Source organism: Agrilus planipennis, unplaced genomic scaffold (genome assembly GCF_000699045.2).
Source record: "Agrilus planipennis isolate EAB-ADULT unplaced genomic scaffold, Apla_2.0 scaffold154, whole genome shotgun sequence".
NCBI classification, from domain to species: domain Eukaryota; kingdom Metazoa; phylum Arthropoda; class Insecta; order Coleoptera; family Buprestidae; genus Agrilus; species Agrilus planipennis.
In genome coordinates, this window is record NW_020439244.1 from 8,652 (window position 1) to 25,774 (window position 17,123).

The 17,123-nt window shown below is 31.2% G+C and overlaps 2 protein-coding genes across 5 annotated transcripts; both read right to left on the reverse strand.

The window, feature by feature from the left end:
• Positions 1 to 626: 626 nt before the first annotated feature.
• Positions 627 to 2,674, reverse strand: LOC108738572 (sorbitol dehydrogenase; the record flags this gene model as incomplete). The annotated part of the gene is given in 2 exon segments (XM_018472046.1): positions 627 to 660; positions 2,457 to 2,674. Coding segments are annotated over 2 exon segments (94 nt in total), but the record flags the coding sequence as incomplete, so codon positions are not given.
• A 5,828-nt stretch (positions 2,675 to 8,502) lies between these two features.
• Positions 8,503 to 13,768, reverse strand: LOC108738569 (S-adenosylmethionine synthase). 4 transcript variants are annotated; one of them, XM_018472043.2, is made up of 9 exons: positions 13,673 to 13,768; positions 12,534 to 12,835; positions 12,187 to 12,264; positions 11,665 to 11,787; positions 10,818 to 10,930; positions 10,447 to 10,590; positions 9,552 to 9,770; positions 9,055 to 9,371; positions 8,503 to 8,763 (listed from the first exon to the last, which is right to left on the reverse strand). In XM_018472043.2, exons 2-9 carry the CDS (start codon positions 12,643 to 12,645, stop codon positions 8,658 to 8,660), a joined length of 1,212 nt encoding a protein of 403 aa, XP_018327545.1. In that variant the 5' UTR covers positions 12,646 to 12,835; positions 13,673 to 13,768; the 3' UTR covers positions 8,503 to 8,657. The 4 variants fall into 4 exon arrangements, with proteins under 4 accessions (XP_018327545.1, XP_018327542.1, XP_018327544.1 ...); XM_018472040.2 differs by lacking the exon at positions 10,818 to 10,930 and adding an exon at positions 11,339 to 11,451; XM_018472042.2 differs by lacking the exons at positions 10,818 to 10,930; positions 13,673 to 13,768 and adding exons at positions 11,339 to 11,451; positions 13,336 to 13,544.
• Positions 13,769 to 17,123: the final 3,355 nt, after the last annotated feature.

A 17,123-nucleotide genomic window follows, 5' to 3' on the forward strand; every position in this document is an offset into this window, starting at 1 on the left:
AATGAGCCCCCTGTTTTCTAAGGTCATACTTCTTGATTTTATTATCGTCTACTACAAATCTTAAGTACAAACTGGCGCTTGGGATGTTGTAACTTATATAATATATATTGTATCTTCGATGAGATTTGCTATTGCATACTATTGTCTTATTTTGTAATCTTGTTTGTTAATAAACTTGCTGATATGTAAGTATTTTGTTTATAAAACTGGTACGAGTTTCAAGAAAACAATTTTAAGCGAGGTAATCTTATTATTAGTGTCCTAATGCATATTTGCATAAATTTCATGTAACGAAAAATATGTAAAAATTATAAACAATTGAACACGCTCGTAAAATTTCGAAGTTAAAAAATTATTTTTGATGCACCAAATAGGTAAAAAGATGTGAAAATAGGTGTAGAATATCGTAGTGTCAATAGTTTTCAAGTAAGAATTGAAATAAATAACGAATATGGTGTAGAATTAATGTAAAAAGTCTGAAAAGGAAAAAATCGAAACATTTTTTTATTTCAGAATATAAAATGATAAGTGATAACTTTATTATTTGGCACATACATGTACAGGCACCCAGGTATATCTGTTTAATTATTATTGCCTCAATTTAATAAAGTAATCAAAAAACTTACGATTATCCTTTGGCTCTGGAACAGGCCTTTCTTCCTGAAATATTTTAATTAAGTTATAATGAAATGTATTACCTACTACTATGTACTACTATTTCGTAGACACGAATCAGAACTGCTCAAATAAATATTCCATCAAAATAATTGTCTTTAAGTAATCAGACACTGTTGCAATATTGCTTACAATTTTTTAACATTTACTACAGGATAATAGGGTTGTAAATAATACTATTGAATTTAAACTAGAAACATTAGTACTTGGCCCTAATTGCAACATTAATTAAAATAATTCTTGTTCAATTGAAACTAAACAAAAGACTAACGTGAGATTAATTACCCGTATTAAAAACGAAACGAAAATAACGAAATTTTACAACACTAGAAATCGTATCGATCAGAAATAACAGTGTGACGTCACAAAAGAATGATGGCCGACACTACGTCATAGTATTTTTCACAAAAGTGAATTTCGACCACTCCAAGTAATGGTGTTAACAGTTTCGAGCTCAAAGTGACTGATAAGGGGGAAGAACTAGTATAATGAAAAAGAAAGAGAATTTCTAAGAAATATAACAAATATATCAACTAAATGTTACCATTTATCTCATTGCTTCTTGCTTCCACTGGAACGAAATTATTAGAATGGATTTCGGTTATTTGATCCCTGGATGTCCTGGTTATCCTGACGTTCCCCATCGATCCTGTTAATTTCGATGTCCATCACAGAGAGGACATTCTAAAAAAAATAAGATACGCTCTGAATTAAACTAATGTTTAGTGTAGCAATTAAGATCCTATGTAAATTTTATTTAAATTTTACAATATGTATAATAAAGTAATTAAAGAAACCCTAAATCAAAAAAGTAACCGAAAATAAATTGATATAATGTGAAAAGTACGTAAAAATTGTAAACACAAAAAAGCGCACGTAAATTTTCGACCTGTAAAACAACTATACTGAATGTTTAAAATGATGAAACCTATAAAAAAGTATGTGTAGAATAACGTGGTGNTGATAATAAAGTTGTAAAAAGTTTAAAGTTATTATTAAGATGAAATAAAACTGTACCAAAGTCCAATCAAAAATCTGAAAGGTTTTAATATCAGAAAATATAAAATTATGTAATTCAATTATTAATTCTCTTTGTTTGTTCCCAAAACATATGCATGTTTTAAAAATTGATTAATGTACACCTAGTACTAATTATAATCTTGTAGAATACTATTTTACAACAATTTTTTCATTAAAAAAAAGTTATTTACAGCTTCAACTTTTAAACAATACAATTCCTCATCTACTATTAAACAATAAGGCCTGAATTATTTTATGATAACAAGACGCAAACACAGAAAAAGATCTATAGTATGTATGGTATGTATTTTTTTGAGTTTTTAACTAAAACGAATTCTTTTTTTAAGGAAATTTGATTTGAATGCACAGCATTGTAACGTAAACTTATTCTAGACATTTGTTTTTGAACGCAATACTTAATCAATTATAAATTCATGTTGAATAATAACTTTTTTTAATCATTCACGACCGCGTTAAAAAAAAACTTCTAATGACGCACCAGTATTGAAATATACGGTAAATGCTGCGTAAGTTTCATTTACTTTTCAGATAAAAATAAAAAAAAAATTATTTGACGAAGCCAATTTTTTTAACGTTTTGGTATAAATAAAAAAATGTGAATTAGAACAGTATAGTACAGTAACTTATCTGTGCGTATTTATCACCTAAATTCATGATAAAATAGATAAATTAATTGCAGGGGAGAAATAAATTCTTTTACATTACTATTTTATCCGGTAAACATATGAATAGTTACATACCAATCTAAGATCATTGATTCCATAAAGAACAGCAGAAAGATTGCTTGAAGGAGGTGCCATTGTTTAATAAACAAAAGAAATTATAAGAATAATAGTTTTTTAATGAAATGTATAAGAGATCACTGGTTAGCGAAAAGTTTTGCGAGGATATATTGTTGTGTCGATCAGCGAACGTAAGTTCAATAATAACTGCTGGCTCCGTTATTCTCGCAGGCTGTATTTAAAAGCAATTCATGTTAAAAAGTACACCCTACCACAAATAAAATGATACAAGCCTTAAACAATCGATAACACGGTTCATACAGCATGTTTTTCTTTTTTCTTTTTTTGAAAAACAAACGCAAACCTGTATAGCCAAGGCTACCTACATAATTACACCCTTATTGGTTGTTCTCTTATTTTTTTAACTTTTTCTTTATCCAACGGGTTTAAAACAAAAATCGTAATAAACAACTGCAACTAAAGACAGAAGACTTGAAAGATTGTAAAGATACTGTATCCAAATGGGTTTTGAAAACTGCGACTTTGAATAAAACATGGGCATTTTACTGAGCAATTTTGTTATCCATTGTTTATGAAAACTTTATCATGTACTTTAAAAAACATTTGATTTGAAAGATGTCACTGTAGAAACTGCTAGATAGGTTCGATAACTATTTCAAAATTCCATAATTATTTCTTACGTCAAAAAAATACCGGATACATGTCCTTTATTATGTTTTTATCAATCGTCTTAGAGAATCCTTGAAAGTGTATCAGTATATTACAACACTATAAAACTTTAAGCCAAAAGAAGCTACATATATACAGGGTGTTGATTAAAATTTAATTTTTCCGTGTAGTTTTTTATATTTTTTAAAAACTATCGGATGGTCGACGTTATCCACAAAAGGTAAGAATTAAAAAACTGCCATAAAAGTTTTAATTTGTTCACGAAGATAAAAAAATTAATGCCATTTGGAATTATCTACTTGTTAAAGTATTAAAAAAACAAAAACAAGTTACATCATTGTAAGTAAATATAATAAATAAATATTTCAAGACCGTAGGAAACGATACATCTATTCAATCATTGATTATTTACTAAAGACAAGAATCCTTATTTTTACGTATTTTTAGAAGCTATTATTATGTATCTATCTAATTGTAATGATAGGGTTTTAAGATAATTCTTCAATTTTTCTTATTATTGATAAGAGAAACTGTTAGCAATTTTTAAATATTTAACATTTTTGTAGGTTCAGATGATATTACAATGAACAATAAAATAAAAAGAATAAGAAACATTCAAATTTACCTAATGTATTGTGATTGTAGCAAAAACTGTGGCATATTTTACGTATCTTACTGATAAGAACAGACAATGTAAGAGTTAAGAAAATTACGGCAATATCAAAAACAAAAACATAAATGTAGATATATAGATACTAAAGGGGGGCGCGTCACCTTTTTTTTGTAACGTATTTACTTTACTATCAAAAAATTACGCAACACGTAGGTAAGCAACATGTTTTTATAGATTTGAAATTGTAAACATTACAATTATTTAAAACGGAACGAGTACTTTTGCCAAAACGTTTTTTGAGAATATAATAAACAAAAAATATAGACTAGACTAAATATAAAACTAGCCATCAGATAATTTATTTTTGCGAAAATCGCAGGCACTTTATTCATTTTTTAAATAAGTATGTCATTAATGACTTTATTATAAAAATAACTTGTACATTTCAATGTAAAATGCAAAAGAAAATAATTTCACGAAATTTGCGCGTTTTGGTCACGCACTATTTCTTACACATTTGTCGACCTTTGGCATGGTACTTGCTCTTTACGATTTTGTTATGATCACCCAGTAAATAAAGCGAAAAAATTTAAAATAAAACAAAAACAACACGTAACAGATATAAAATTAAGAGGTCGTGATACAATATCGCACTCATAAATTTCTAGTATATATTTTTAGAAGTGAAAATCGCTTTACTTATTACTACAGACTCGATACAACTTGCGAAATATTTCGAAGATTTAAAGAGAAAATCGTAAAGTATAAAATACCTATCTGTATTTCTAAAAACCTTATCGGAATGTGTTAACAACAAATCTACTACAACCATCCTTATATTTATTTATTTTTTTACGATCAAGTCAAATGTTAAAAGAAAGTATTACATTTTTTCTATCATCATTTAAACGCGCACTTTATTTACGTTTAATCTAATCTGATTAAAGTGGTAGAATTTGTTGGTGATACCACTTAGATATTCGCGAAAAGCCCATCGAAAAATCGAATCTTTTGACGCGAAAAAAAATCACGAAAAATCTTACGACACGCGATTGTAAATGTAAATGAATTCAGAAAAAGGATTTAGTAACCGTTAAAAATTTAATATTTACCTACTCTGAAGGAAGAATGCATATAGAAATAGAACTATTGAAGCATATATAAAGGATGAAATAGGGAACAACCCCAGAAAAGAAAAAGACGATGGAACCCATTAATGGGAAAAGAAATTTGAGAGTATTCTGTACAAACAGGAGTATAGGGTGGCAAAGGAAGAGCTATACTACTGTTATTTAGGGCAGTAGGAAGTTCTGGTTTTAGGAAAGATAGAAATGTATCAGTGGGAAAGCAAATTTGAGAATATTCTATACAGGGAGATATTAAAAGAAGAAACATTAGTATAGGGGGGGAAGAGAAACAGTTAGATTACTTTTAGTTAGAGTAGTAGAATATTTTGGCTTTAGGAAAGAAAGAAATGTATCAAGAAATTTGAAGAATTCTGTACAGAGACATATTTGAAACAGAAACACTAGCACAGGGAGGCAGATGAACAGCTAGGCTATTGTTAATTGGGGTAGTAGGAAGTTCTGGCTTTAGGGAAGAAGCAAATATATCACTGGGAAAAGAAATTTGAGGATATTTTCTACAGGGGTGCACTAGAAACAGAAACACTAGTATATGGGACAAAGGAAGAGCTAGACTATTGTTAGTTAAGGTAGTAGGAAGTTCTGGCTTTAGGGAAGAAGGAAATATATCAGTGAGAAAAGAACTTTGATGATATTCTGTACAGGGACATATTAGAAGCAGAAGCAAACACTAATATATGGGACAGAGAACGAGCTAGACTACTGTTAGTTAGTGTAGTAGGAAATTCTGGCTTTAGGGAACAAAGAAATGTATCAATGAGAAAATAAATTTGAGGATATTTTGTACAGGGACACATTAGAAGCAGAAACACGAAAAGAAGAAAAGAAATGTATCAATAGGAAAATAAATTTGAGAATATTCTTCATAGGGACATAGTGGAAGCTGAAACACTTGCATAGGGAGGAAGATGAAGTGCTAGACTACTGTTAGATGGTATAGTAGGAAGTTCTGGCTTTAGGGAAAAAGGAAATATATCAGTGGGAAGAGAAATTTGAAGATATTTCGTACAGGGCTGTATTAGAAGCATAAATACTAGTATAGGGAGGTAAATGAAGAGCTAGACGACTGTTAATTAGGCTTGTAACATGTTCTAGTTTCAGGAATGTGCGAAGTTTGACTCAATTGAAACACAATTCTCACACATACACAGTGTAAAATAATGTATAAACGAATAATGTGCAAGTATGAGAAAAGGAAAAACAACACATATTTACCTTTTTTGATTTTCAGACCATTTTCTGGTGCACTTTCAACGAACCAACGCATTTAACAAAAGTTATTCTTTAAGTTCATTTAGGTGGTAGTAGAAATAGAAACACTCGTTTAAGTTTCAGCAATGAAAAATTTTATTCAAACAAATTACATCAACTACTTCAGTTGTCAGTTATTGTGTGATACACAAGAAGAAAAATTACATGCACAAGGTCGAAAATGTGATTTTTAAAAAGATTTTAGTACACGATATATTGGGACGCGTCATTATAAATTAAAACCGAAAATTTATCGTCAGAAAACAACATTTGCATTGGATATTATTCATTATTATCCGTACAGCATATTTTTGGGCTTAATTCAGACGAAACGATTAATCAATTAATTAAAAACAATGAGCGAAAATCACAATTTTCGTTACAGCATGCGGCTTATCATTATTATTAATAAATTTTTATACGACTACCTACACGCTATCCTTTGCTTCCGTTTGTTGTTGTTGTTGTTGTTCTTGTTACCTAGGTTAATGTCTCTTTTTATTTATCCTCAACTCAATACGAGAGTCGAAATTACAGCAAAAAAAGAGAAAAACCTATACCGATGATATATATACGATGATATACCACTACACATCTCTAAATTCTACTAAAAATTACAACATTGATTTACAAAACAAGAAATGGCAGCCACGATCTCTGTTTTGAAACAGCGAAATACATAATTCCTTTAATAAAATTGTTGTTATTTACTGTTTAATTACAATAAATCGAAAAAATGCCCACGCTCATGTCGTCGTAACGCACTTTTTTCTAGTTCGTTTTTTTCACTTAAAAAAGTGTTGTCGAGAGTGTTCCCCGAGCAGACCGGAGTGTTTTCGACAAATTTACCATTCCAGCAGTTCCTTTTTCTCGCAAACACAACACAAGGTGTCGAGTGAATTGTGAAATTAATAATAATTAATCTATAAATAAATAACGACCAAGTTCTAGCGGTACGAAAAGCACTAGTATTGTTAAAGCAAAATTACCGCTAAAACTTTGGCTTACTTTCCATTTTTTAATAATTATTAATTATTATAGTAGTAAGCACAAGTTGAAGTGAAAGTATTCGAAAGTCAGATCATCACCCCACACGGGATTGCAACAGTTCCCCTGACGAATGCGAAAACAAAATGTTACATGCAATAAATAAAATAAATTATAAAAATCGACAAGCAAAAAAAGGAAATTCTACAACTGGCAAAACCTAGGGAAATATATAAATGCTCGTTCGAGGGAAAAACAGTTTTTAATTCCCTTTACGTACCCTATTTGGTATAAAAACCATTTTACACAAATATTTCTTCAGTCTATATCATTTAAGAGTCGTTTCCACTTTAAAACCCCCCCCCCACAAAACCACCTGAAGGCCTTTATTTATGTCAAAAGAAAACCATTTTCTCTTACACTTCTCCGGGAATCTTCCTTTTCGTCCTACCTCCCCCTCAAACGAACACTTACGTACAAACAATCCCTAATAACAATAAATTAATAGATACACACGTAAAAAAAGGTTAATCTGACTAGCCCTTACAACTACCAATTGTAATAACAGGAAAAAAAAAATACGATAAGACAGGGGACCTGTCGTGGTCTGCTCGAGAATAAATAAATAACGTTACTGCACAGCCCAAGGTTCAGAGCGCCACTGTTGATAGTTAAATAACGGGTTTAAAGGCAGAAATGTTCAAATAAGGAGAAAGAGAGAAGTACAAAACGCAGTATCAGCAATTAATAATATAACAATATACACATACAATAATAATAATAATAATAATAATATTATTCACCTAATGCTGATATGGTGTCTTGGGATGGAAGAGGGAGGCGTAGGGGTTGAGGGATGAGGCTAGTGTTAGAGCAGGATGGGGAGGCGACAAAAATTAAACTTATTAATCGAAGGTGTGACGACGTGTGAAATTACATNTTTTACGAGCGCTTTTTTATGTTTAAGTTATTTTGTATATTTTCCCAATAAGTTTTCCGCCAGTAACTAGAGTGCAGTTATAGTCCTATTAGAACGCTATAGAAAACAATATTTAACTCGATTAATTAATATTCAATAATGAATCAAAAAGAAGCATACGAATATTTAAAAAGTTACATATACCACGATTATGAATTTTAAGACAAAAAATAACTTTTCAAGTTACACGTTTACGAAAAACAAATTTGGATGCAGCACAAAAAACGAGAAAACATAAGATAAACGCTGTTATCTGCAAGATATTGGTTGTAGAATCTTTTTCGAATGTTTAAAAAACAAAAGGGTTCAAGATCGTCATGTGTTCCTGCTTTCAGTCAGGTAGTACTTTTTTGTTTTAAGACCAAGTACTTACGAATTTTTCGATATGCATTTTGTATGGTAGAGGGAGGCGTAGGGGTTGAGGGATGAGGCTAGTGTTAGAGCAGGATGGGGAGGCGACAAAAATTAAACTTATTAATCGAAGGTGTGACGACGTGTGAAATTACATTAATTTACGGTAGACCGTAGAAGGGAGAGAGAGAGAGAGAGGGTTGTCAATCGATACGCAATTGCTTCGGTTGTTCCCATGTGAACCCGTCTCTGCCAAAGTGCCCATACACGCTTGTCTTTTGGTAGATTGGTTGTTTAAGGTTTAGCTCTCTAAAAAATTAAAAACATTAATTAAATGGTAAAAATACCGGATACGTTTCCCCATATCACTACTAATTAAGAGGAAACAACCCCGAAAGAGCAGTCTTGTAAACATTCAAAGAGAATGTTTGACAAACAATGCCCTCATTTGATATAGGAAAGATCAAATGGGAACGCCTATGTTGTCATTTTCACTCTAGCACTTTTTTGGAACGCTTTTTCAAATAGTCATCGAAGAAGCGTGGACATTAGTGCTTCAAAATAACGTAAATCTACCCTCAAACGAATTGGGTTGCTTACTTGACGATTTTGCCGGGCCTCAAGTCGAAATTTTTCCTGACAATTTCCAGGAGCTTCTTCTGGGACAATTTCGACGTTCCGTAGTCGAAAACGGTAATCGAAAGGGGCTCAGCAAGACCAATGGCGTACGAAACTTGCACGAGACATCTTCGGCACAGGCCTGCCTTTACCAGAGACTTCGCCACCCACCGCGCGGCGTACGCCGCCGATCTGTCGACCTTTGTAAAGTCTTTGCCCGAAAACGCGCCGCCCCCGTGCGCCCCCCAGCCGCCGTACGTGTCGACGATTATTTTACGCCCCGTCAAACCAGCGTCGCTCTAAAACAAACAATCGGTTGACAAAAAATACAACATTTTTATAACTTTAAAACGATTCGTTTAAATTTTCTCAGAATAATGGTTAGCTATCATTATTTAATCAGAAGTAGCAAATACGAAACATCATGGAAAAAACACCACCAATAAATAAAATAAATGTTCTTCAGGGTAAAGTATTACCTGAGGACCCCCAATAATGAACAGACCACAGGGGTTGATGTGAACAACGGTCCGGTCGTCTAAATACCTTTCAGGTATCACCTGACTGATTACTTTGTTACTTATCTCCGTTCTCAAATCCTCCAAGCTGATCTTGTCGCTGTGCTGTAGGGACACGACAACTGTATGAACCCTAAGGGGCACGCAGGCGCCCCGGGAAAAGTTGTACTCGCAGGTAACCTGCCGACACAAATTATTCATTTTAAAAATAACCAGCAACACATCATGAAAAGAAAAAAATAATAATAAAGCAGCAGTTTATATTCCTACTCCTGATGATGAGTGTTTATTTAATCGAAACAATCGTCAAGTTTTAATATTAGAAAAGAAAATATATGTAATCGAAAAAATCAATCTGAATCGGTTTTATGTAATGCAATATCATAATAAATTTAGTAAAAAATGAAATGGAATAATACACTTGGCAATTATCACCAATCGTATAATTCAATTACGTTCAGTTTACTTTAACAAGCAGTTAATGACACTGCATCACAAGGCGAACGTCTTGTGTTTAAAGAGGATATTACAGTCTAATATGTAGAACATGAATAAATAAATGTATAATAAATAGGAGATTTTGTAACGAAAACAAATTAAGAAATCGATTGAAATCGTGCTATTTGAAAAAATTTAGGGTTATCACAAAATATACAAACACGCAACACATTTTAAGAGATACTTGCGCTAATAAGGAATACACAAACATTTGTAAATAATTAATAATTAAATAAAAATAAAAAACCTATTGATATCAATAGCAGTGTGCAAGAATAAATAAGTAAATGCTTTGAATAATTTCAAATTGAACTACATTCTTTAAGAACTCCTAAATAATGGAATATTATAAACTTACTTGAGTTTTAGAATCGGGTCTGGCCCACCAAAATTCCCCCGATCGTCTCAACTCCGCAATTCTGGAATTTAATTTGTGTGCCAATACTACAGTCAGGGGCATGCATTCTTCAGTTTCATCGGTTGCGTAGCCAAACATTAATCCCTAAAACACAACATTTCATATAAAATCAACTTCATTTTAATCAGTCAGTAGAACAGAAGACCCTTAGCCCCATGAAGCCGAAAATCAGAAAGAAAGCAACACAAAAAGGCTAATAGTCACAACACCACACACAAAAGTTTAAATAAATTGCTAAAAAAAATAAAAACGACGAAAAAAGTGTGCTAAAGAATAAAAGAAGAAAGTATAAAAACGGTCAAAAGAATCACCTGGTCACCTGCACCCACTTCTTCCTCAGATTTGTTGATGTGAACGCCTGCTGCTATATTCGGAGATTGTTCATCTAACGCCAAAAGGATGCAGCAAGTTTTATGGTCAAAACCTATTTAAAAGGACAAAAAACAAAGCATGCAGTACACCCATTTAAAACGATTATAAAGCACCAGTTTTAATCGCAAATAAATAAGAATACAAATTGTTTACCTTATATATATGAGAATGTATGCCACATAAATAAAAATAATTGAACCAAATTAAACCAGAACTTACAAAACCCATTTATTAATAGTGCCCATTTTTAATAAAAATTAGGATCCATTATTTTTGGGACTTCACAAGTAAATGCATTGCTTTTCAGATGGTCAAATAAGTGATAGTACTCTGACTTGATTACATGCAAACCCAAAAACAATTTTGCAATAAATTTATAAGCAAATTTACCAGACAAAACATGAAATAGCTAGCAACCCAAATTTTGAAATATTATAAGTTTCTTTAATCATTTCTGTACCTGATCGCCCGCACCAATATCGCGTTCTTCTTTATTTTCATAAACACCGTTTGCTATATTTGGTGACTGTTCCTCAATAGCAATCAAAAGGTTCAAGGTTCGCCAATCGAATCCTATTTTAATCATTTATCAATTATAACACAAAAAATAATAAATAGAAAAATAATGGATTAAATGTACTAATCGAACGAGCAAACTGTGAAATAAACACATGTAATATCATTAAAAAGACAAATAAAACATTTTTCTACGAATTTTCACTGGTCATTGTTCTTAAATGAAAGCTTAATGACCTACAAATCATTTTTTATCATGTAACTAATTACCTTTTGATGAATCATCATAGCCAATGTGTTTGATCGTTTCTCTGACAACTTTTTGATAATCTACTACAGCTTTTGATGTTATTTCTCCACACAAGAGGATCATTCCAGTTTTAGTAACGGTTTCTGCAAGGGAATCACAAACAGTTTTTATAATACCACAAAATTTATACTCAAATAGTTTGCGTATTTCAAAAGAAATGATGCAATAATAGAAGTGTTGTATAAATTCGAAACATTCAAGAATAAATGTTCTAAAACCTACAGGAGACAGGAATACAAAAGTTATCAGTGTTTGGCTCTAAAACAACGGCAACATTGTTCTCAAATCAAACAATTTAACACTGAAAAATTACTCAAGCAAAGAACGATAAAATAAACTGCCAGTTAATCCAAACGAACAATATAGTAATCCAGTAAAGAATAGCCCCACACAATTGTCTAATAAAAAAAATTAAATGTTTACAAAAGTGGGGTTATAGTGACACAATAAAACTATTTAAAATATGAAAAAGATTCAATTACCGCAAGCTACTTTGGCATTTGGGTCTTGTTCTAGATGAGCATCGAGTATTGCATCACTTATCTGGTCACACATTTTATCTGGAACAAAATAAATGCATTGTATATTTAATTTGTTGTTAGCGGTTCTCATACACAACCACGTGGTTGCGGTGTGAACTGTAGGATTTTAGGTTTAGTCGTTATTTTCACTGCACTAATTCGTAATATTAGTTCCAGTTCATCAAGTAACATTTTAATTATAAATTAAACGTTTGATCTGCACTGCATCAACACCAGCCATCAGCCTCAATTGCTGCGACTGGTACGTAGCCATTTTACGTAATAAAGGTTTTTTAAAATACACAAACCTGGATGTCCTTCGCCGACAGATTCCGAGGTAAATAAAAAATTCGAGCCATCCTCCATGTCATAGGGATTATGACCATTAATAAAGCCATTAACATGCACTGTTTCGGGCATTCTGAACCTTGGTTTATTACACTATCAACAATACACACCGCGTAATCTTACACTCTAAACAACTTCAACCTGAAAGAGACCTCTACCGCGTAACTGACGTTTTATAAATGAACGTAGTTCACGTGACTCCCCCTTTTTAGTAACTATGAAGTTAGCGTTATTTACCAGTGGCGTAGCCACAATACTTTACCTAAAAATAAAAGGATACATATTTTAAAACAATTAAATAAATTAAACGTTTTAATATCGATATTTTTAAGCTATATAATGTTAAAGAAGTTATTTTTAATAATAAACTACTTTGTATAATTTAAAAAAATTTTGAAGCTAAAAATTATGAAAACTGTTGAAAAGTATGTTTTAAATGCTAAACAGTAAATTGTTTTATATATTTTAGTGAAATTGTTAATAATTTAAAAAAGATACCTGTCTTAGAAAGAAGCGCAACACTTTCAGTTATAATTTAGCAATGTAAAGAGTGTTTTAAACTTCGATTTATATAGGAGATGACTTGCAAAACTGACCTCTTTATTTCATCATATAAACACTAGATTAATCTACTAATTATTACTGTGATAAGTGACAACTGCACTACACGTGGCAATTCCGTTCATAAACATTCTGATTTCATAATTTTCTGAAGCACTTGTAGATACAGTTTTAATAAAAAAAAAAGATTATCATACTTACTTTTTTTATTAATGGAAAGATGACAAAGCAAAATTTTCAGATTACCTATATCTACCCTAATGATTGCATTTTAAATTTAACTGAATACTATTCATAGCGATGGCTATAGGTACTTCTTTGAATTGTGATGTAGGATGATGTAAATCAAAATTGCTAACTCGCATTTGGGTTATTCAAGAATTATTATTAATAATAAATAATTTTATCGTACTTGGAAATCCCCTCTTTGCAAGAGTCAATTGATAAGACACTTTTAACTCTTAAAATACTAATAAATATTTAAAAAAAAAAAGAAGAAACAATTGCTATCAAGGGTTTGTCTAAACAAAACACTTACAATTAAACAACTGCAATACTTTTTCACAGACTTTTGGTTCAATTATTACTGGAGAACTGAATTATATACGTAGACGAAAAACTGCAAGAAGACTTACATATTTTAACATACTTTTCTTTTTAAATTTATTCATTCTGGATTATCACATTTTGTGATAACGATGACGAAAGAGTGCATATTTTAAATCAGTTGTTTAAGCAAAAAGCTTAACTTATCACGCATTTCGACATGTTAATAATAAACAGCGATAATTACTTTTAATTAACCCCACGCAAAAGAATTGCGCGATTTGCTTTTTTTTGAACCATTTAACAAAATTAATGTGTGGTATAAGTATTGTGCCATATGGCATTCGTATAAATATACAATAAATGTTGTATTTCATGGATTTTTTGTTGTTGTATACAGTGATCATGCTCTTTGTATGTTTTAATTTAGATAAATTTACATGATGTAATATATTTTTCGCTATTACATGTAAACAGTACATCATATAAAATACAATCAACGAAAAATAGTACACTCTAACTGTAACAGATAATAATTCAGTAGTTAATTTATCTATAACTAATGACCAAATAGATATACTTAATAATTTCCGTAAAAATGTGACAAAAAAATTAAGACATATGTTTCAATTTATACGTAATTCTCAAGCAGATCAGTAATATCATTTTCGAATAAACAAAACACTATTGTAATTTGATAGACGTTTGTCAGCAATATCAATTTGCAGACAATCGAAAACGTTTCTTTTGTTTCTTTTATCAAAAGTGCCACCTTAGAGTTTAGAGTTCGTGAATCGTTTCAAGATGGTAGATATCAGATGAACAAAATATAGTAATACATTCGTCGTTTGTTTTGTCTCATAGACGCTATAGAAAACAATATTTAACTCGATTAATTAATATTCAATAATGAATCAAAAAGATGCATATGAATATTTAAAAAGTTACATATACCACGATTATGAATTTTAAGACAAAAAATAACTTTTCAAGTTACACGTTTACGAAAAACAAATTTGGATACAGTACAAAAAACGAGAAAACATAAGATAAACGCTGTTATCTGCAAGATATTGGTTGTAGAATCTTTTTCGAATGTTTAAAAAACAAAAGGGTTCAAGATCGTCATGTGTTCCTGCTTTCAGTCAGGTAGTACTTTTTTGTTTTAAGATCAAGTACTTACGAGTTTTTCGATATGCATATTTTACTTCAAACATCTAATTGACGAAAATATTTAATCGAAGTGAAGGCGAAGGTAAAAAAGCATAACGAGATAAGAAACAATAAAACTCTGATCTTTGTTAGTTATTGTTGCTTTATTATTTAAACGACACTGTTTGAAATCCAAAAGTGATTCTATCTCTAAATGGCATAAAAAAGGAACAAAAATAAATACCTATTACGTGGGTACAAAATTTTCAGGGATAAAAATAGTGATGTTATCGTGTGTTCCATCTTTCAAAAAGGCACTTTACAATTCAAGATATTATACATACCTACAATTCATTTTTTTTAACCTGCAACAGCTGAGCGCTCTCTTGAAAAGCAAAATATGTATTTCTTTTGTTTTGTTTTGACTCGAAAACAAAATACTGGAAGTCATAAGGTCACCCAAAACAATATTTAATCAGACAAAAGACAGTGTCACTGCACACTTTCTTTTCTTCATTTATCACAAAAAATTGCTCAAGTGATAAAATAAAACAAATTTGAAGTATAACAAAAAATAAAACAATCGCATTACAAACTAAAATTCAATAATAATAAATATTTTTGTATTACTTGCATGGGTTTTCGCAGAAATTATGTCTAATAGTAGTTAAATATATCTACACATACCTAGATTATGAATTTATGTAACAACAAAAAGATAATAAGGGCTAAAATTAATATTTTTTTACAATATAGCGGACGTTAGAAGTCAGTAAAATTAAAAAGACATTTTTTGGTTTTCATTCAGTATTAATAGATTATAAAGTTCGTCTACTAATAATATATTATCGATTTATATTTAAATATTTGGTATCTAAAATAACATGTACAGGTATTTTTTGTTCTTGAACGATTCCTTCACAGATTATTTGGCTTATGACTAGAATTATACAGTCACTAAACTATTGTTTTCCTTTTTCTTTTTGGCAACGGTTTACGAGAACAATAAGGGTACCTAATACCTACCAAATACATTAGCTAGAAAGTTAACTTAACAAGTTTTCAAGTCCCTCTTTCTAGACTAGGCACTTTTAACAATTTATTGTTATTAATAAAATACAAATGGTTACGTTTGAAACATTTCCGAGAATTTTGCGTTCATAAAATAAAAAAGAAAAAATTATTTCAATTTATGCAAAAACAGAAGAATAACACGAAGTTGAAATTGAATTTTCGTAAATCAACGAAAGCAGAACAGGGTGACAAATGAATATTAATTGACTCTTTCGACATAATTCCCTGGAAAGGTACCAAAATGACCGGTTCTTTGGCTCGACCCCACAAACCACCCATCGTCACACTTCTCAAGAACATACACAATATCACCCTCTAAAAGCTCAAGTTCATCGTCGTTCTGAGGTCGGTATTTATACAGCGATCGGTACCTGTAAGAAAGACCCTGATAATTTTCATTTGTTCTCACCCGCCCCCATTTCGCCTCACGCCACGAAAAAGAAATTAAATCGCATATAGAAGGGTAGAAATCATTCTTAAATGAAAGGTACCCATGTTAAGGCATACCTACCTGTAAAAATANATTGGACGCCGCACTGGAAAACCGTTGGCACCATGAGATTCTACGTATCTTTTTACGTAATTGTCGCTTCTCTGAACTAAGTAAATGCCTTCCATCTCCGAATAATCTTACGAGCGCTTTTCTACCTCTTTTAATCATTTTATATATATTAGCAAAAAGAATGCCGGAAAGTATTTATTGGACGCCGCACTGGAAAACCGTTGGCACCATGAGATTCTACGTATCTTTTTACGTAATTGTCGCTTCTCTGAACTAAGTAAATGCCTTCCATCTCCGAATAATCTTACGAGCGCTTTTCTACCTCTTTTAATCATTTTATATATATTAGCAAAAAGAATGCCGGAAAGTATTTATTGGACGCCGCACTGGAAAACCGTTGGCACCATGAGATTCTACGTATCTTTTTACGTAATTGTCGCTTCTCTGAACTAAGTAAATGCCTTCCATCTCCGAATAATCTTACGAGCGCTTTTCTACCTCTTTTAATCATTTTATATATATTAGCAAAAAGAATGCCGGAAAGTATTTATTGGACGCCGCACTGGAAAACCGTTGGCACCATGAGATTCTACGTATCTTTTTACGTAATTGTCGCTTCTCTGAACTAAGTAAATGCCTTCCATCTCCGAATAATCTTACGAGCGCTTTTCTACCTCTTTTAATCATTTTATATATATTAGCAAAAAGAATGCCG